This window comes from Schistocerca gregaria, chromosome 7 (genome assembly GCF_023897955.1).
Source record: "Schistocerca gregaria isolate iqSchGreg1 chromosome 7, iqSchGreg1.2, whole genome shotgun sequence".
Lineage (NCBI taxonomy): Eukaryota > Metazoa > Arthropoda > Insecta > Orthoptera > Acrididae > Schistocerca > Schistocerca gregaria.
This window is the reverse complement of record NC_064926.1, coordinates 547,699,671-547,722,190: the sequence shown is the minus strand read 5'-3', so window position 1 is coordinate 547,722,190 and position 22,520 is coordinate 547,699,671. Positions and strand designations below refer to the sequence as shown.

Here is a 22,520-nt window from a genome sequence, read left to right as displayed (position 1 = left end):
AGAGCGTGCTGTGGATGGTCATCTGTAGAGGCTTTATGGAAAAAGGTAGCCCATACCGTTTTCTTCACGGCCTCAATACTGTCTCGATTCCTTCTGACATCAACAACTACCTCCCAATCTCTCTTCTGACTGCCTTATCCAAAATTCTTGAAAAAGTAATGTATTGTAGAGTAGCTTCACACCTTTGTAAAAATAATGTTTTAACAAAATGTCAGTTTGGTTTCCCGAAGGGTTTTTCAACTGAAAACGCTATATATACTTTCACTAATAAAATATTCATTTAATGAAATATTAAATGCTCTGAGTAACCGGAAGTCACCTGTTGGGATTTTTTGTGATCTATCAAAGGCTTTTGATTGTGTAATAGTGGAATACTTCTAGTTGCTCAAGTACTGTGGTATGAATCGGATAGTGCTCAAATGGTTTAAATCATACCTAACTGGAAGAGTGGAGAAAGTTGAAGTAAGCAGTTCACATAATATGTAGAAAACTGGTGATTTCTCAAATTGGGGAACAATCAAGAATGGGGTGCCACAAGGTTTGGTCATAGGTCCTCTGCTGTTCTTAATGTATATTAATGACTTGCCATTCTATATTCACGAAGATGCGAAGCTAGTACTGCTTGCCGATGATACAAGTATAGCTATCACACCCAACAGACAAGAATTAACTGGTGAAATTGTAAACGATGTTTTTCAGAAAATCATTAAGCGGTTCTCTGCAAATGGCCTCTCATTAAACTTTGACAAACACAGTACATACAGTTCCACTCAGTAAGTGGAATGACACCATTAATAAATACAGACTTCGATCAGAAATCGGTAGCTAAGGTAGAATATTCAAAATGTCTAGGTGTATGCATTGATTAGGGGTTGAACTGGAAAAAAACACACTGAAGATCTGCTGAAACGTTTGAATTCAGCTACTTACGCTATTAGGGTCATTGCAAATTTTGGCGATATACATCTGAGTAAATTAGCTTACCACGCCTGTTTTCATTCTCTGCTTTCGTATGGCATCATATTCTGGGATAACTCGTCATTGAGTAAAAGAGTGTTCATTGCACAAAAGCGTATAATCAGAATGAGTGCTGGAGCTCATCCAAGATCATCCTGCAGACACTTATTTAAAGAGCTAGAGATATCACTTATGAAATTTGTTATTAACAATCCGAACAGATTCAAAAGTAATTGCTGTGTACGTGGCTGCAACACTAGGAGAAAGGATTATCTTCACATCTCAAGGTTAAATCTAACTTTGGCTCAGAAGGGGGTAAATTATGCTGCCACAAAAGTCTTTGGACACTTACCTAATAGCATCAAAAGTCTGACAGATAGCCATATAGCATTTAAAAGGAAACTAAAAGAATTTCTTAATGGCAACTCCTTCTACTCAGATGAATTTTTGGTAAGTGGGTAATTTCCCCAACCCTTACAAAAAATATTAAATGTCATGTAATATTTTGTGTAGTGTAATATCTTGTATAGACACCTTTTATTAACCTGACACGTTCCACATCATTACGAAGTGTCGTATTCGTGATCTGTGGAACACGTACTAACCTAATCTAATATAATCTTATGGCTAAACCATAAAAGAGCTGCAGTTTGTCCACCTCTTCCTTAGTAAGACGCCCCCGACCATCAATTGGTTTGCCGTTACTGAGCTTTTCCATCTTCATATCTTTTATTCGCGGACGTAAACGTGTGCCCATCCTCTTTTGGACACGACCAACACACTCTAACTTTTCAATTTTTACAGTTCTTCCATAAGGCATATTTTCCAAAACTTTTGCAAACGCTTTGGAGGCATCTGACAGCCGATTGCAGCGGAAACACGATCGTTGCCGCATACCGTCATATGTTTAAATTCGTTTTCAAAGATGTCCCCGATGTCCGAATCGATTCATTTAACCACCATTGTTTTCACAAAACAGTAACTATTGATTTAAAATGGAAAAAAATCGAATTTTTTAAGCAGACTCACTAACAAGTTGCCTTAAGTGTTGTCATTTATCTTACTGCAATAAAAATTCATTAATACGTTTTGTCTGAATTGTTGTTAGCAATCTGTGAAAACAGGTTTTCCAGGCACCCCATATTAGACGAGTAGGAAGGACACAACAATTTAGGTAGATGATAGGACTCTACAGCGAAACGTGGGACATGAAGGTCTAATATGTAGAACATAAGGTATGACACAACGATATGGTAGATCAAATGCTGGAAGCTATATAAAATTTGATATTTAAATTGTTTTATTATTTACAACACAAGAACATTATGTAATGTACATGTAGATATCATTAATTGTCTTAGTATTTCAATATTATCTTATGGGGGAACGAATTTTATTCAATGTCTGAACAAGAAATGTATTCAGATTTTGAACAGTTAACGTTCTGTAACTGTATTTAGACAACATAATGCCATTCACAGAGCCGTTGTTTAATATGTTTTTTTCCCTTACTTGACTGAGGTTAATGAAAACACACGTCCAACATTCTCAAAAACGCAATGGAATAGCGAAGAAGTATTCTGTTATTTTCAGTATTTCTTTCATTTGCCAACTATGCGTATCAGTAGTTAGTGCCTTCAGTAGTTAGAATCTTTTATTTAGCTGGCAGTATTGGCGCTCGCTGTATTGCAGTAGTTCGAACAACGAAGATTTTTGTGAGGTAAGCGATTCATGAAAGGTATAGGTTATTGTTAGCCGGCTCCATTCTTTTGTATGGATTATTGAAACTCAGATTGCGTTGCGCTAAAAATATTGTGTGTCAGTTTAGTGATGATCAGAATAAGTAAAGAGAGAAATGTCTGAGTACGTTCAGTTCTGCTCATCTGTTTGAAAACCAAATAACGTAAGATGTTTACCAGCACAGTAATTCATTAATTTTCCAAAGGGGACGATTCGGTATGCCCCAGGATTTTCCAAATGTCTGTAACGTTAGATTTGGGACAAGGAAGGGGAAACGTAGGAGCGTTTCTCACAGGTGCATCCTTAAACGCAGCCCGTGTGAAACATATTCCCGTATGGCGAAACAGATAAATATTTATATTGTAACAAATAAGCCCTCGGTCACAAATATTAAGTGAAAATGGACCTGGTTTCGACGCTACTATGAGCGTCGTCTTCAGAATTAGACTAACTGAACTGAAACATTAGGTATATAGTACATTAATAAAATTAGAGTTTGTACTGACTCGAAAAGATGCAGTACTTACAAGTCCCATATTAAAAAAGATCTGAGCTGGAGAGGCGACGTCATGAACACTTGTGAGATGGCGAGCCGCTAAGGTTGGTTGGTTGGTTGTTTTGGGGAAGGAGACCAGACAGCGTGGTCATCGGTCTCATCGGATTAGGGAAGGAAGTCGGCCGTGCCCTTTCCGAGGAACCACCCCGGCATTTTCCTGGAATGATTTAGGGAAATCACGTAAAACCTAAATCAGGATGGCAGGACGCGGGATTGAGCCGTCGTCCTCCCGAATGCGAGTCCAGTAGCCGCTAAGGGCTGCTCGTACAGTGAACAAGGGTTGCACCAAGACTATTTGTTACAATGTAATTCTGACACGGTCACTGAACAAATATTTTGCTATCTATACTTAATGACACATCCGTTACAACCAGCCCCTTGCATCAAAATCTTGAAGCGTTATTAATGCTTTCGTTCGATACATTTCGCTCGAAGAAAATGACGGCCTTGAATCCGGCTCATCAGAGGGCGTAAATTTCTCGTGTTCGTCTGCGCACAGTACGTTCAGCAACAGCAGTATATGCATCACCTCCGTCGGAGCGACCCTGTCGATCTCTTGTCTGAATGCTGTCTCCGTAAACGCTTCTGTGCTACAACCCATTTTCTTCAGCCAGGCTACGAAACTCTCGTAATATAATGCCGTTAATTCATCGATACAGTTTCTAACCAGATCGTGTCGTACGCTGGTGTACAGGAAAAATATCAGGTCTCTGACAGGCGACGAGTAGGTGAGCGTCTGGAAGTCGAAGAACTTCACACTCGTCGGATTGCCACTGACGTCGTACAGGAACATCATGTTGTTGACCCACAGATCGTTATGCGACAGCGAAGCGTACGGTTCGACAACTTCCGCCCAAAGCTTCTCCAAAGAGATATCACACACCCGATCGTTGGTAGCCCTAAGTCTGTCGTAATACGGCGCGACCTCTGGAAAAGATTTGAAATGTTCCATAAAGCTGTTGGAAAACTGCCGGTTCCCTTCGGCTCCCATACCAGCGAAAGTACACTTGCCGTCAATGAGGCTGCTAAACACTTGTGGTTTGAGGAGTCTGAGAGCGACAGCCGACGCTTGGAACTGCGCGAGCTCGTTGACGAGCAACCTCGCGTGCGACAAGTCCAGCCCCTTCTTCTGGTCTCTCATCTGGTAGCCGTTGCGCGCCAGGTTCTGCAGCAGGAGCACGGCGTTGTCGTCCGCCCCCGACGTCTCGTCGTCGGCGATGTTCACCCGCGACCCGTAGTACCTCGGCAGAGGGTCGCAGATCTCCTCTTCCGGAACGCCCCTCTCACGCTGCAGTTCAATCAGTTCGACGTTTATGGAGCGGTACGCGTGTATTTCTTTCACAAATGTCTTCGCCGAATCGAAAGCTGCTTTTTGCGCTTCTGTTCCAGGCATGAATTTGCCAACCAGGTAGAGCGTTTGACCATCTCGCAAAGTTAGTTCAATACTCAGTAAGCTGCTGCCGAAATTCTGACCGGGCTTCGTCATATTCTTTATAGATATACTTTCCACAGAGCCTTTGTTTAGCCCGAGTAGATCTTCAAATTTCGAAGATGTCACAGGCTCAGTCCACGGTATATTCTCCATGGCAAACCTGAAACAACAGCAAAAAAAAAAAAAAAAAAAATTACGAAATCATTCATTATGAGCTGTGTTGTGGTAACTACAAACACTAATTATAACGAAAAATTTTCTTGCATCACAAATCCACTAAAGGGACAGCTTACACTACACTCGTTCGTCCTGTGTTAGAATATTGCTGTGCGGTGTGGGATCCTTACCAGGTGGGATTGACGGAGAACATCGAAAGGGTGCAAAAAGGGCAGCTCGTTTTGTATTATCACGTAATAGGGGAGAGAGTGTGGCAGATATGATACACGAGTTGGGATGGAAGTCATTAAAGGAAAGACGTTTTTCATCGTGGCGAGATCTATTTACGATATTTCAGTCACCATCTTTCTCTTCCGAATGCGAAAATATTTTGTTGAGCCCAACCTACATAGGTCGGAATGATCATCAAAATAAAATAAGAGAAATCAGAGCTCGAACAGAAAGGTTTAGGTGTTTGTTTTTCACGCGCGCTGTTCGGGAGTGGAATGGTAGAGAGATAGTATCATTGTGGTTCGATGAACCCTCTGCCAAGCACTTAAATGTGAATTGCAGAGTAATCATGTAGATGTAGATGTCATAAACGTTTTATTACACTCTCTAGGGTTTTCCGTGACTAAACCATCATCATCATCAAGACATCTATTACGTAACTGTTTCAGTGATAAGCGTCCACGAAAACTTGCAGCAGTGTGTAAAAAACGCAGATTGGTCAGGTTACCTTCCACCTGATGATGTTTTGGCCGCCGTTCAGCATAGTGCATGAAATAATACAACTGTAGTTGATGCAGGACCATAAGCACATAAGTCACTAAAAATACACTACAGTCTCTGTTTTCAGTCACTTACTATACTGGAATGTTCCGTAATCTTACAGGATATACTCCTGCTCAAAACTACACTACTGGCCATTAAAATTGCTATACCACGAACATGACGTGCTACAGACGCGAAATTTAACCGACAGGAAGAAGATGCTGTGATATGCAAATGATTAGCCTTTCAGAGCATTCACACAAGGTTGGCGCCGGTGGCGACACCTACAACGTGCTGATATGAGGAAAGTTTTCAACCGATTTCTCATACACAAACAGCAGTTGACCGACGTTGCCTGGTGAAACGTTGTTGTGATGCCTTCCGTAAGGAGAAGAAATGCGTACCATCACGTTTCCCACTTTGATAAAGGTCGTATTGTAGCCTATCGCGATTGCGGTTTATCCTATCCCAACATTACTGCACGCGTTGGTCGAGTTACAATGACTGTTAGCATAATATGGAATTAGTGGGTTCAGGAGGGTAATACGGAACGCCGTACTGGATCCCAACAGCCTCGTATCACTAGCAGTCGAGATGACAGGCATCTTATCCGCATGGCTGTAACGGATCGTGCAGCCACGTCTCGATCCCTGAGTCAGCAGATGGAAAGTTTGCAAGACAACAACCATCTGCAGGAACAGTTCGACGACGTTTGCAGCAGCATGGACTATCAGCTCGGAGACCATGGCTGCGGTTACCCTTGACGCTGCGTCACAGACAGGAGCGACTGCTATGGCGTACTCAACGACGAACCTGGGTGCACGAATGGCAAAACGTCATTTTTTCTGATGAATCTAGGTTCTGTTTACAGCATCATGATGGTCGCATCCGTGTTTGGCGACATCGCGATGAACGCACATTGGAAGCGTGTATTGGTAGTCGCCATACTGGCGTATCTCCGGGCGTGATGGGGTGCCATTGGCTACACGTCTCGGCACTTTGAACAGTGGACGTTACATTTCAGATGTGTTACGACGCGTGGCTCTACCCTCCATTGGATCCCTGCGGAACGCTACATTTCAGCAGGATAGTGCACGACCACATGTTGCAGGTCCTCTACGGGCCTTTCTGGATACAGAAATGTTCAACTGCTGCCCTGGTCAATGTTGGCCGAGCAACTGGCTCGTCACAATACGCTAGTCACTACTCTTGATGAACTGTGGTATCGTGTTGAAGCTGCATGGGCAGCTGTACCTGTACACTCCATCCTAGCTCTCTTTCACTCAATGCCCAGGGGTATCAAGGCAGTTATTACGGCCAGAGGTGGTTGTTCTGGGTACTGATTTCTCACGATCTATGCACCCAAACTGCGTGAAAACGTAATCAAATGTCAGTTCTAGTATAATATATTTCTCCAATGAATACTCGTTTGTCATCGGCATTTCTTCTTGGTGTAGCAATTTTAAACGCCAGTAGTATAGAAAAAATGGTTTAAAGTATTTCCCGAAAAAAAGTTTACACTTAGGCCATTTTACTTATATGGAAAGTGGTGGGTAGTGGAGGGTGTTGCACTTTGAGGATAGTGCATTTGTAAGACAGTATAGTTAGGAACACATCTTATTTCCTGGTTGAGAATAGAAAGGGGTGATGTCTGTCGGTCCACGTTTGTCTGGGCTCACTATGATTCCAGAAGCAGCAACTCCGTGCTTCCGTTCTGGATACATTCACACGGTGCCCCTTATCGTGCAATATTGGGTTTGCTTCGAAGGGTGGTAACAGTTTTATCATTTTTCAGGCTACTTTCGCAACTACTTCTACCGCGTGAAATTAACACGCTGCGCAGAAGAAGAATGCAACCAATGGAAACGAGTTGTGATTGTTATATGTAACGGACGGCCAGGAGTGTTGATATTTCTAAAAATATCGGGAATCCGATGTATCGGTATTTAAAAAATATCATTATTGGCTCTCGATATATCAAAAGAAGTATCGATATATCAACGAAAAAAATTCGATTTACCGGCCTATAAAAATATCAGCTGCACATTGTAAATGCACTGCCTGTTGTAGAGTTGAATATTTAAGTATTGGTTATTGTTAGGTAACAAGCCAGCAGCCTGCCTATTCTCTTAGATCAATAATTGAAAGGAAAATGATACGCCGGCCGCTGTGACCGAGCTGTTTTAGGCGCTTCAGTCCGGAACTGCGCTACTGCTACGGTCGTAGGCTCGAATCCTGCCTCGGGCATGGATGTGTGTGATATCTTTAGGTTAGTTAGGTTTAAGCAGTTCTAAGTCTATGAGACTGATGTAGCAATGGTAACCGCTTTGTAAGTGCCGCAATAAAAGGTGTCCTATGGTCCGTTGTTCTGTTTAATCATTTATCGGATTTGTCCAAAACACTTCATGTCGACTTCCATGTTTTTTCTTTTCTGCCAACGCCAGCTACCTAGCAGCTGTAGCGTCGAGATTGCGTGGTGAAATTAAAAGTTTCAGTATCTTTTGGTAGCAGCGCCGAGCGCCCATTACGTCAGCATTTCTCCTCACTCGTCTCCGCCCACTGCAAAGACCGTTAGATTTTTGTTAACCACTCTTCTTTTTGAAGAATGCCGCTGTGAAGAAATAGCACACTAATTGGTTAAAAATTAGTTAACGCAGCTGGTGTGCTATTTCTTCATATCAGAAATCTTGTTATTCCATTCACACCACCAGCCGTGAGTGCAGAGGGACTTTTTCTTTTGTGCCACTTATACTTGCTTCACACGCACAAAGACAAAGACGTGACGCGATGCAAGCTCAAAAAAGTAGTCAGACCCTTTCACACAGGACAGTAAAATTACGTTCTACTGCAGTTTCAAACGAACAGTTTCAAATATTTACCATAAATCGCGAAAAAATTAAATATGAAATAAAAAAATGCCATTTTAATAACGATGTATAGGAGATTGAAATATCGCCGATAACAATCGATATATATTAGAAAAGATATCGATATACCGATATTTTATCAACAGCACTACATCAACCTCTCCGCGGTTACACACTGCACCTGAAGTAGCAGAGCGATACAACAGTGAACATCACAGAAATCGTGACCCAAGTTCGTTCGTTGATTGGTTATTGGTTCGTTGATTGGTTATTACTATAAGTTTCCAGTAAACATCCAGCTGTCAATAACTTCGTTATTCTGCTCCAGGTATAGTGACTGATTCTAGGATCACACGAAGGAATGGGCACTGCAAACAACCATATGCAGTTCCAGATATTTTCTGCTGTTTTTGTTTTGTGAGAAATGAGCTGCGGCGTTTGTAAATTGATTGGCGACAGATTAGCAGACTTTGATGTTGTCAGACAGGGCGCAAAGCTTATGCTAGTCGCGACGCTGTTGCTACATAGCATGTTGGTAATTTTGGTGTATTTACTGTTCTGCGTATGCTGCCTCAGCGTTGTGAATTTATCGTTCCAGTTGGCATTTGGTTGCGACAGGGAGAGAAGACCAGGTACGTTTGAATGGTGCCCTCAGACTCTGAAGATGCAGAACCAGAAAGGTAGGTCTACTATGCACTAGATCTATGCACCCCGCTTGAACTACAGTTTCCTAGTACAAGCAGTTCACATATTGGTTAGGGTTGGGACCGTCGTTCTTTTCTCCCATAAGATACCGATGTGTTTCATTTTGTTTGACAGGAAAATGATAATAAGTGAAATTCACGTAAAATAGAAGAGGGAAGAGAGAACACGTTACAAGAGGGCGATCTACAGCGTTCTGTACACTATTTACAGTTTTTCTCTGAGAATTACAGCTTGGACGTCAACAACGAAGAAACAAACACCGTGACCTTCTGAGGAAAATACTCAGTACAAAGTAAGATCTATATGAACAATAACTGTGTAGAAAGAGTGAACCGTTCACATATTTAGGCTATGAGCTATCCCTTTCTGGAAAAAAACGCCATCAGGTACTTGAAAACAATGGGAGTCATAAATAACAGTCCATAAACACACCAGAATACGCCCTTATAAAGTCCACACTTAAAATATGCAGATAGTATCCGATCTGAGGCGTATATGTAGTTTTAACGATTTTTCACCTATAATAGTTTATGACACGCTGTCTCTTTGTAATTGGCACTTCACTCCTACGTGTTTAAGCCGAAAATGGTAGTGCAGTGATAAAAATGGGCAAAAACTGGTCTTAACAGGCACGAAAAGAAGTTAAAATGACTGTCTAATATTATGCAAAGCTGGAAAGGCTGCAAGTTTAGTAAAATAATTCTAAATACATTCCTACTCTTTCAAGAATTAAAACAAAAGGCAGAGGTTTTGATGAATTGCTGAAACATCCAACAGAAATGTAAAGCATGCGATTATGTGTTAACCTCATATTATGCGTACTTTATGCGAGTGAAACTGTATAAATGTGCCTTATAAATGTTTCGAAGTACATAAACAAACTATCAAAACTTTCATGACCTGTAGACTTACTTTTATATAAGCAGTACACGTTACTGTAGCAGAGAAAAGAAGGGAACGAGTGGAAAATTTCTCCTCTCAGACAACAAGAAAGGCGAACATGTTCCTCGTTGAAAGACTTTGACAGAAAAGTGGGGAAGTAGCTGTCTCAATCCTCCTTCACCAAAAATTTTGACTTCTGAACGTACGAGGGTTGCCCAGAAAGTAATGCACAACTTTTTTTTCTCAACCGAATAAAATTTATTATTTGAAGTCACCCGAGTAAGCGCGCCAAGTTGCCGTCTCTTTCGACAGATGGCGTAGCTGCACGACAGTTTCAAAATGGCGTCTGTAGGTGATGTACGTTACAAGCAATGTGCCGTCACTGAATTTCTCACTGCAGAGAAAGAAACTGTGTGCAATATTCACAAAAGCTTGTGCAAAGTCTGTGGATCTTCTGCTGTCGACAGAAGTACAGTTAGTCACTGGGCACGGAGGGTGAGGTCATCAGAAGGCGGTTGTAGCGGCCGTGGACACCATCCACGGCTGTCACACCTGACATGCTGCAGCCCCTCGGACTTCCACTTGTTTGGGCCGTTGAAGGATGCCGCTCGTCGAAGATATTTTGAGGGCGATCAGGAGGTGATTCACACAGTGAAGCGCTGGCTCCAAGAAGAGGACAAGGAGTGCTACCGACAGGGCATACATGTACTTGTTTCACATTGGAGGAAGGCCATAGAAAGGGGTGGAGATTACGTGGAAAATGGAGCGTGTAGATAAAACACCATTATTTCGTGTGTGTAATTCTCATTATGTTCGATAAAGATTTGTTGAAGTAAAAAAATGTGGTGCAGTACTTTCTGGGCAACCCTAATATTTGCGCTATTTTGTGCTGAGAGAGTACCAAAGAGACAGTGGTGGTAGAACAGAAAGAAGACAGTGCCAGTTTGAGGTAAAGAGAGAGAAGACACAGACAGGAGACAGAAACTGGCAGTGAAAGAGAGAGACAGATGAAGATAATAGCAGTGGTAGTCAAGGAGGAAGAGGTGATGGTGAGGTTTTTACGTCAGTAAAAGAGAAAGAGAGATGGATGGAGATGGAAGCAGAGGGAGCAAAAGAGAGAAGAAACAATGGAAATGAAAAACAAACAGATGAGTGGAGACCAAATACGAGGCCTTGAGGGTCTGGACCCTCCCAGATCGGCACACTTTAATACATAGGTATAGCGAAGGGCCTATTTTGGACATAAATCTTAAACACGCGGGTATAGGGGAAAAAGTAAGCTGCCCTCTGCCAGAACTTTTGAGCTGCTGAGGTGTGGTTGAGACAGTGGCAACGGGAAAGAAAGATAAATGGAGACTGTAAAAGTGAAGGAGAATGGAGTGTCATTGGGATAAACAGTGGTAGAAAAAAGAGATAGTGGGAGAGAGACATATATATAGACAGTGCCAGTGAGAGGAAGATCCTGAGTATGAAGGTTTAACTACAAAGAGACACTGGGTAAAGAGATACAGAAAGTTCTCTGTTAAAAAAGCGCGAATATGTTCACACACCATAATTTCGATGAGAAAGGCAGAATGAGGATTGATCCAGAGCTGCTTCCCCATTTTTTTCTTTATTGTTATTTTACACCTCTTACAAAGGTGGGCTGGCAGCGGATAAGTCTACTCCACACTTCAGCCAGAAGCATTTCAATGAGAGAGACAACGAAGAGAGAAAGATAACATATTGGTGGTTAAAAGCAGTATAGACAAAAATTAAAAAACACGAAGCCATTCACACTCGACGAAAAAACACGAAAAACTGTCTGCAGTGTGCACAAACACTGATGACGGAGACGGTACAGGTGAACGAAGGAGCGTAATGGCGAAAAACACTAAACACAAACACGATGGCACACACACGAGAAACTGATGGCGATGATCTCTGGTGCGCAAATGTCCGCACTTAGAGTGTGCAAGTCTGGGGACCTGCCAAGAGAGGAAGAAGGTGGTGGGGAGGGAGAGGAGAGAGTAAAGATGCCAAGGGCAGAGGAGATCGGGGGAGGAATGAAGGCATGGGGGTTGGGGAAACCTGAGGGAGGAGGGGGGAGAGAGGGAGGAGGGAGGGAAGAGAAAGAGAAGGCAGAGAGGGTGCACATAGGAACAAAAAAAGGAAGAGGGGGGGAGTATCAAAGTTGGTAGGAGGGGTAGGTGGAGGGGAGGAGGGCATGATCAGGGAGAGAGAGGTGGCGGATGCCACCTTGGGAGAGGGTATGGAGAGTGGAGAGATGGGGAGCAGGTGGGACATGGAAATACAGGTGCGGCAGCAGACGGAGATGGGAGAGGATGGGAGAGACAAGCGGGTGAGGAAGATCGAGTTTATGGGAGGTGTAGAGGATCCGTATCGGTTCGAGGAAAAGGAGGAGGTGGGGGAACAGAATAGGGTCGTACAGGATCCGAGTGGGGGAGGGGAGACAGATGTGATAGGTGAGGCGAAGAGCATGGCGTTCTAGGATTTGTGAAAGGTAGGGGAAGTGGAGATCCAGACTGGGTGGGCATAGCAAAGGATAGGGCGGATGAGGGATTTATAGGTATGGAGGATGGTGGAGGAGTCCAGACCCCATGTACAGCCAGAAAGGAGCTTGAGGAGATGGCGTCAGAAACATGTCTTGGTTTGGATTGTCCTTTGGTGGGGGGTCCAGGAGAGATGACTGTCAAGGGTGAAGCCAAGGTACTTAAGGTTGGGGGTGCGGGCGATAGGACGGCCATAGAGGGCAGAAGAGGGGAAAGGACGGAACCTGAGGGCACACTGGCGAAGGCGAAGAAGGTGAAGGAGTCCATGTTATAGATGGTGACATAGGAAGGAGGTTGGGAAAGAAAGGACCCGATCAGACGGATGTAGTTAATAGGAAGGGTGAAGATTTGGAGCTTGAAGAGGAGACCGGAATGCCACACACGGTCATAGGTGCGCTTAAGGTCAAGGGAGAGGAAGATAGCGGAGCGACAGGAATTAAGTTGTTCGGAGAGGAGATGAGTAAGCTGAAAGAGAAGGTCATCGGTAGAGAAGGACGGCCGAAAGCCACACTGCTAACGGGAAGGAGGCAGTGCTGGCGGAGATGCTGGTGGATGTGTCAGTAAGGATGGATTCTAGGACCTTGCTGATGACCAAGGTAAGGCTGATGGGACAGCAGGAGTAGACAGCCGATGGCGGTTTGTCAGGTTTGAGGAACATCAGGATGTGGGAGGTTCTCCACAGGTCGGGGTAGTAGCCGGTGGACAGGACCACATTATAGAGCCTGGCCAGACTGGAGAGAAAGGAGGCAGGAGCTTCACGGAGGTGGCGACAGGTGACACGATCATGACCAGGAGTGGTGTTGCGTTTCGTGCGGAGTGTAGCAAAGAGATCCTGAGTAGTAATGGAAGCATCGAGTTCGGTATGTCTAATGTTGTCCAAGTACTGGAAACCAAGAGCGAGTGGAGAGACAGAGGTGTCAGTTCGTTCCCGGACATCCAGAAAGAGGGAGTAATCGAACTGGGGATCGTTGGGGATGGTAAAGACCTCGGGAAGGTAGGAGGCAAAGTGACTGGCCTTACTAAGGTTATAAGGGAAGGGTTGATTATCATGAAGGAGAGGGTAGTAGGGAGGGGGCTTAGATCCGGTAAGGCAGCAGAAGGCTGACCAGTACTTGGACGAGCTGATAGGAAGTGTAGCATTAAGAGGGATGCATGTCTGTCGCCAGTCCCGGCGTTTCTTAGCCACGAGCAAGTTCCTGATGTGTCGTTGTAATTGCCGGTGGCGTCGTAGTGTGTCCGGGTCACACATGTGAAGGTAGGCACGGTAGAGATGGCGGGATTCACGGAGAAGGAGGACAGCCTGTGGGGGTAGAGTAGGGCGGTGGGGGTTGATGGCGACGGAAGGGACGTGGGCCTCCACGGCCTCAGACAAGGTCTGCTGGAGAAAGGAGGTGGCACGGGTAACATCATCAGGGTGGTGGTAGGTGAGAGGGGTGGCTATCGATCGACCTGGGTAGAGAGGGTATCCCGGTAGGCATTCCAGTCAGCACGGGAATAATCATGGACGTATTTTGGGGGAGGGTCATTACGAGGTTCGGGGCCGGGGCGACGACCGTCTGAAACAGTGAGAAGGGCAGGGAGATGGTCGCTACCAGTGGGGTCGAGGACATAGACCGCCAAGGCCAAGGAGGTTAGAGGAGGAAAGGATGACATCGGGATGCATCCCCACTTTCCTGTCAGTTTTTAAAGAGGAACATATTCGTCTTTTTTTCGTGCTAAGACAGGGTATCTGGTTCTTTGGAATAATGCTTGTGTTTTTTTACTGGTGTGAAATAGTACAACTAACGCGAAGTAAAAGTTCTATGTGACCTATGATTCAGTGGTATGGTGATCCGCGGTAAAAAGAAAATACTTCCCTCCTCACAGCTTGCGTGAGTTTCGCCGCCAACGAGAAGGCGGCGGGATGCTCACAAGATGGCGCCTCGCGACTGCTCCTCTGCCACCGAGACAACGTACGGATGCTCACAAGATGGCGCCTCGCGACTGCTCCTCTGCCACCGAGACAACGTACGGAGACGGCCGACCGCTGATCGGCAGACGCAGTGAACCGGCGAGCGTAACAGCATCAGCATGGCTGCCGGCCGCGAGGAACATTTAGTCAACGCTGAACGCGAGGGAACTGCACAGTAAATTGGGAAAGTGATCAGGAACGGGAAACAGTTACGAGTGTCGTTCGATTAGCAATAACCCACTTTTTTCTCAGAACATATTTATTGTTAATAGTCAGAATTTGGTGACAATATACATCGACATGTCTTGTCCATGTCCTATTTTTCTACGTAGTATCCATCACGTTCTATAGCCGTACGCCAACGTTGTGGAAGAGCATGTATTCCCTGCTGGAAAAAGCTTTTGTCCTGTAGGCTTAGCCATGTTTTCACTGCATGACCGACACTTTCGTCATCTTCAAAGTGTGTTCCCTGTAGAGAATCTTTAAGCGGCCCAAAGAGATGGAAGTCCGAGGGTGCCAGGTCTGGGATGTACGTGGATGAGGCAATGATTCAAGTGGCTCTGAGCACTATGGGACTTAACTGTTGAGGTCATCAGTCCCCTAGAACTTAGAACTACTTAAACGTAACTAACCTAAGGACATCACAGACATCCACGCCCGAGGCAGGATTCGAAACCGCGGCCGTAGCGGTCGCGCGGTTCCAGACTGTAGCGCCTAGAACTGCTCGGTCACTCCTGCCGGCGATGAGGCAATGATGTCCAACCCAATTCGGCGATGTGTTTCCGGGTTCTCAGACTTGTGTGTGGGCGCGCATATCGTGTTGGAGCAAGAATTCTTCCGGATTCTTGTCCGATCGAACACGTCGGAAAAGGTTCTTGAGTTTATTCACTCTTCACATATGCCTCTGAACTGACGGTTGACCATCTTAGCATCACAATCATGAGAATGAGACCATCACAATCCCAGAAGACTGTAACCACGACTTTTGCGGCAGAGGGGTTGTCTCGAATTTCTTCTTTTGTGGTGAAAGAGGATGTTGCCACTCCCAGGACTGCCTTTTCCTTTCTGGTGCGAAGTAGTGAACCCAGCTTTCGTCCCCCGTAACGATCCGTGACAAAGAGGCCTCTCTGTCGGTCTCAAAACGCTCCAAAAGTTCAGATGAAATGGCCTTTCTTTGAACCTCGTGGTCCCCTGAGAGCATTCGTGGAACCCATCGTGAGCACCTCTTTGAATATCCGAGAGTCTCAATCACTGCAGACGATCTTCCAATGCTGACCGACAACTGACGAGTTGTGATGCGCGAGTCGGCACGAACAATGGCATCCGCACGACGCGGCACGCCTGGAGCAGTGGCCGTGACACGGCGTCCCGATCGTGGGGCTCTGTTTCTGCTTGCCTCAGGCTCTAACTTTCTTTACCCATCGCCCAACTATGCTCCTCTCAACTGCAGCATCGCCATATACAACGCACAAACGTTTATGAACGTTCACCACGGTGTCTTTTTCTGCACACAAGAATTCAATAACAGCTCCACGCTTGTAACCGGAGTCGTAAGTAGACGCCATTTTGACGCTGTACTACGGCTCTGCCATATGCCAGAAAGGTTCGAAACTTCACCGGCCCACAGAACAAACATCACATGTGAAGCACCAACAAGTACGTTTGTCTATGTATATTAATGGTTTTTATTTTTTTTTAAAGTGGGACATTACTTATTGACCGACCCTCGTCGTCACAGCGATGTCGCACTAATTTAGTTACATACCATTGAAATGTAGAGGAAAGCAATCACATAGACATGTAGCTGATAAAATTAGACAGAATCGAAAAGGAAACTGATTTCGGTACATCGGAAGCGAGAGTAATTCATGAGAGAAGTACATCAGTAGCGCTATCAACAATGAAAGTAATAACGCCCGTTAGCTGTTGCGAACCGCCGGCCGCGGTGGTCTCGCGGTTCTAGGCGCGCAGTCCGGAACCGTGCGACTGCTACGGTCAGGGTTCAAATCCTGCCTCGGGCATTGATGTGTGTGATGTCCTTAGATTAGTTAGGTTTAAGTAGTTCTAAGTTCTAGGGGACTGATGACCACAGCAGTTGAGTCCCATAGTGCTCAGAGCCATTTGTTGCGAACCGACTGTAGATAAAAGTAGTAAAGCAACCGCTAGAGCAGCATTTCTGTACTGGCAGGTCGCGACACACTGGTGTGTCGCAACTACATGATAATTTGTATCTCGTATTCGTTGCACAATAAAAACAATGTTTTGTATGTACTTTGTGTGTTTGCTTTTTTCTATCTAGCAAAAAATATCTCATGTAGCGGTGTTACGAAACTTTCAAGCATGCCGCAAAAGAAAAAGAGTTCGAGAAACGCGCTCCCTACACAGTCAGTAATATTGCAAAATGATACTAATAGGTAACCATAGCTTTTTTACTCTTTGATGGTCCAACATTTGATACAATACTGGGAATAGACGTTCCATGACCAGAACACTAAACACTACAGTGAGAGGCGCAATACCACAAAGTCAGCGCTTCTCTGTTACGTTACGGTACATTAAACTGCCAAGTCTTCCGAAGAGATGAAATTTAAAAGTGCAGTTTCACCTCAAAAGTACACTCTAAGACAAAAAAACGACGTACCACGAAGCATCAAATGGGACGGAAATCGGTGGATGAGGTTTACATATACAGACAAAGAAGTGATTTCCGTTTCAGAAAAAGTGGGTTATTTATTCATAAGAAAGAGGTGCACAAATTAAGCAAGCCAATAACAAACTGGTCCACCTCTGGCCCTTATGCAAGCGGTTATTAGGCATGGCATTGATTGACAGAGTCCTAGGATGTTCACCTACGGGATATCGTGCCAAATTCTGTCCAATTGGCGCGTTGGACGGTCAAAATCCCGAACTGGCTGGTGAGCCCTGCCCATAATGCTCCAAACGTTCTCAAATGGGTAGAGATAGGGCGACCTTGCTGGCCAAAGTAGGCTTTTGCAAGTACAAAAACTCCCGCCATGTATGTATCGACTTAATCTTGCTGAAAGGTAAGACCACGTTGACTTCCTACGAAGGGCAACACAACGGGGCGTACAGTATCGTCGACGTATCGCTGTACTGTAAGGGCGCCGAGGTTGACTAAACAAACAAGTTCTTGTACGAAATGGCGCTCCAGACCATCATTCCTGGTCGTTGGGCCGTATGGGAGTCAGGTTGGCATCCCACCGTGTCAATCAGGTTTCTAGGCTGAAGACGTGTCCGGAAACGCCCCAAACAGCAGTGGATACCAACCTCGCTGTCGCCCGCCATACGGCTCGACAACTGGGAGTGATGGTCTGGGGAACTATTTCTTTTTATAGACCCTTTGGTTGTCATCCTTACAGCACAGCGGTAAGTCGACGATCGTTTTGTTGCCATTCATGGCAAGTCATTCAGGGCTAACAGTTCAGCAAGAACGCCCACACTCACACGGCGAGAGTTTTTACTGTTTGTCTTCGTGCTTGCCAAACATTTCCTTGGCCAGCAATGTCGCCGGATATCTACCCAATTGAGAACGATTGGAGCATTATGGGCAGCGCCTCCCCCCCCCCCCTCCTTCCCAACTACCTGGAGAATTTGAAGATCTAAGACACCAATTGGACAGACTTTTCCACGATGTCCCTCAGGAGGACACACATATTGGAGACATAGTTATGAGTAACTATCACCCAAAAATTCGTACATGAAAGAATTGTATTCAGGTGACTTTATAATTATCTGCATTTATCCAGAAAAAAACATGTTCCACATCTTCGTAGCAATCGGATGAAAATACTTGTGATGTTACGAAGGTCGATGCAAGGTCCCTTTGACATACTTATCCGAAGGAACATAGTCTCATACTTGTTAACAGCACAGGCAATGCCGTATTGCATTTATCCGCCGAATTCAAATGGCTCTGAGCACAATGGGACTTGACATCTGACGTCATCAGTCCCCTAGAACTTGGAACTACTTAAACCTAACTAACCTAAGGACATCACTCACATCCATGCCCGAGGCAGGATTCGAACCTGTTACCGTAGCAGCAGTGCGGTTTCGGACTGAAGCGCCTAGAACCGCTCGGACACAGCAGCCGGCCGCCGAATTCAGAAATGAATTTCAATTAACATGTTCTCCCTTGTATGGGACTTACATAACGTGTGTACGAGTACAGGTTGCGTCGCAGGAAGGGTGACATATGGAAGTTTGGGTCCTGCACGGATACCCAATGCGGTTAAGGCACCCGCCAGCGATAAGGCCGGAAATCTGCGTCCGGTCGCGGTCCGTCACAAATTTTCATTGTCGTCATTACCTTGTATAGCTGATTGTTGCTCATATTCGCAACTGCGAATACATATCATAAAAATCAGATGAAATATGCTTTTGTAAACACGTTATCTGGGTAGTTAGAGCGTACAGATCTTCCCACTGTACGCGTTTTGTGTTGACGTGTGGGCAGAGATGATGAAATGGCAGCGACGGACATCGTCTCCACGTGCTGTGAAGGCGTTGCTTACGCTCTAGTGTCGCGGCTCGGCGCTGTTCTGGAAGGCAGAGGGGAGGAGACGCCGCCTACTGTGTCAACGCCCAGAAACAAATGAAGAAAGCAGAAAACAAATGTCACTCTCTTCTGTGATGTTGTGACATTCATTTCGATAATGGTATTCTATTCAGCATTAAAGCTCTTCCCCTGACGTGTTTGAATGTTACTTGACAGCAACAAAACACAGAAGAGTTATTTAAAGGCAATTACCCTCTGGAAACGGAAATGAAGGCACATTTCAAGAGTTGGTGGCACTGCGTAGCAGGTCTACAGCATCAAGAAACTATGAAAATACGGCAGTAAGAAAATACCCAAGGTCAAAGTTCACGACCAGCGTTAGGGTGACAGATCAGTGAAGTGCAACGCGTCTTCTCTGATCAGTACAGTCGTCAGAAGTTCCCTCTTCTTTACGGTTATAGCTCACAGTGCCTGTAATAACTTATCCATTTTGGTTTACCCTAATAAGAACGCTCTTTCGTCTTGTTTTGAGGCCATTTTCAACTCTTATGCAACAACGCCAACAGGAACACACAACGAACTCAAAGATGCCCATCCACTGCAGCATGCGAGAGACTGGCAAATATGTTACCCATAGAAGGCAACATATTTTCAAGCACCACCATAAACACTATGTGATCAAAAGAATAAGGACATCCCCAAAAACATACGTTTTTTACATTAGGTGTATTGTACTGCCACCTACTGCCAGCTCTGCCAACTACCCCATATCAGCGTCCTGAGTAGTCATTAGACATCGTAATAGAGCAGAATGGTGAGCTCCGCGGTACTCACGGACTTCGAACGTGGTCAGGTGATTGGGTGTCACTTGTGTTATATGTCTGTACCCGAGATTTCCACACTCCTGAACATCCCTAGGTCCAGTGTTTCCGATGTGATAGTGAAGTAGAAAAGGGAAATGAGCGTTTGGCATTGTGGGCCGGGAGTGCCCCATTCAAGTTCGGCCGTCGAAGGCAAGAACTTATTGCATTCGACGCCACATTGGGCTCCCCGGGAGCATAGTTAAGCAGATCAAAAGCTATCTCTCGAACAGAACTTTCTCTGTCAAAGTAGAAACAGCCACCTCCACCAAGAGGCGTATTCGTGCTGGGGTGCCGCAGGGATCGGTCTTGGGGCCCGTTTTGTACAGTCTGTACACTGCGGACACACCAACGGCCCCCCTGGTGCACACCGCACAGTACGCTGACGATACAGCCTTCTACACAAGGAATGCGAACAAGGACCTGGTCATCCGTAGGCTACAAAGGGTTTTAGATGACACAGAAACTTGGGCCCGTCGCTGGCGAATCACCATCAAATCCGAAAAGACGCAGGCTATGCTGATTACCCGTAGGCTCGGAAGGCGCGAACCTCCTCAACGCCCCCCCCCCCCCTCCACCTTTACCTAAATGGATCCCAACTCCCCTGCCGTAGAACCGCCAAGTATCTTGGCGTAACCTCGGATTCTCACCTTACGTGGAAACCCTACATAGACGAAGTCCACAGGAAGGTCTTGCGCCAGAATGTCCATCCTGTACCCAATCCTCAACTCATCCAGCTCCCTTCCCTACTCAGTAGGAGTGAGCGTATACCAGGCCCTGATCCCGCCAGTCATGGAATACGCGTGTCCTGTCTGGGGAAACGCCTCGAAGCAGCACCTGGACAAACTCCAGAGGCTGCAGAACCGCGCCCTCAGGAGGGCACTGCGTCTACCTCTCGGATTCCCCATTGACGATTTGCATGCCGCTGCTGAAATCCCACTCCTGAAAGAGCGTTTCCAAGACCTGGCAAGGGCCTTCTATGAAGGTTCTTCCAGGTCGGGAAACGCCCTCATCCACTCCCTAGGTCGGTATGACATGTCCCGCGATAAGCACAATCGCTCCATGACGATCTTCGACGACTAAGTCGGAGAGAAAATCCCAATATCCTTTCCCAAATCCTGCTCCTACCCAAATAACCACAATTATCTCGCCAAACCTCAGGCAAGTACCAAACACACACAGAACAATCATCACATTTCACAGACACCAAAAAGTACAGACATAATCACACACACAAGTACACAGGGGAGTAAAAGCCGCAAGGCTACAAACTCCCCCGCACACTTCCCCAAAGATGGGAAAGTAATAGATGTGAGCAGCAGCCACATTGGGCGACTTGCGCATCGGAGATTGGGATGAAATGATGAGGAAGACAACACAACACAAGTCCCTCAGCGAAGAAAAAATCTCCTGCTCCAGCCGGGAATCGAACCCGTGCCCCTTGCCGTGGGATCCTCGTGCACCGACCACTCAGCTAACGGGGGCGGACAGTGAAATGGGAACGTGAGGGACACGTACAGCACAAAAGTGTACAGGTCGACCTCGACTGAGAGACTGCCGACAGTTGAAGGGGATCGTAATATGTAACCGGCAGATATCAGTCTATGACATCGCACAGGAATTCCACACTGTATCAGGATCCACTGCAGTACTATGATAATTATGCTGGAGGTGAGAAAACCTGGATTTCATGGTCGAGCGGCTGCTCATAAGCGACACATCGCGCCGGTTGATGCCAAACGACACCTGGCTTAGTGTAATGAGCGTAAACATTGGGCCATTGAACAGTGGAAAAACATTGCGTGGAGTGACGAATCACGGTACACAATATGGCGATCCGATTGCAGGATGTGGGCAAAGCTGAGGGTGGGCCCACACCACATTGAGTTCCAGCATTACCGATTGGGGCGCCAAGAACTTGTAGGTCATTTTCAGCCACGTGTCCATATACTTTTGATCACATGGTGAACTTTAAAAGCTTTTGGTGTACTCAATATTATTGCTAACCTCTCAGTCATTGCACATCCGGGAATATTGCACAATCATATTGATCGCCTACGGGTCGTTTAATAATATGTTGCTGCTATTTGTGCAAAGTACCTACCAACACCTGGAAACACTTGAAAATAATAATCGTGTAAACAAAGATAATAATTGCTAGGTGAAAGAGAGTAGTTGCTGGCTTTGAAATGTACTTTCCGAGGCATTTAATATGAGTACTAGACAGTTTAGAGAGTAATTCCGCTGCTGGGAGGGATAATGGAGGCTGAAGTAGCAGAATTAAAGATCAAAGGAGACAGAGACGTCGCTCGCGCCGATGGTGTATGTCAATTTAACAAAGGCACTTTAATGAAGATGACTGGAGACTTGCAGAATCAATGTCTAAGTTTGGAGCAAAGGATAAGTGAACTGTACGAGTGGACAGGAAAAGGTGATTTAAGAATTCAGATACTGATGAGACCAACTCACGCGAAGAAATAACGCGGTAATGGAAGATAAGAGAACCGACTCTGTCATCAGCGAGTGGAGCGCCGTGGATGATAATCACATCTAAGTACGGCAGTTCCAG

General features: G+C 45.4%; 1 protein-coding gene across 1 annotated transcript in view; it reads right to left on the bottom strand.

The window, feature by feature from the left end:
* Nucleotides 1-1,611: 1,611 nt before the first annotated feature.
* The window catches only part of LOC126282081 (uncharacterized), a 70,510-nt gene continuing 49,601 nt past the window's right edge, over nt 1,612-22,520 (bottom strand). The window contains exon 2 of the mRNA XM_049981536.1: nt 1,612-4,845. Within this exon, the coding sequence (XP_049837493.1) occupies nt 3,618-4,838 (1,221 nt within the window). The 5' untranslated portion in view covers nt 4,839-4,845 and the 3' untranslated portion in view covers nt 1,612-3,617. The remainder of the gene's footprint in view (nt 4,846-22,520) is intronic.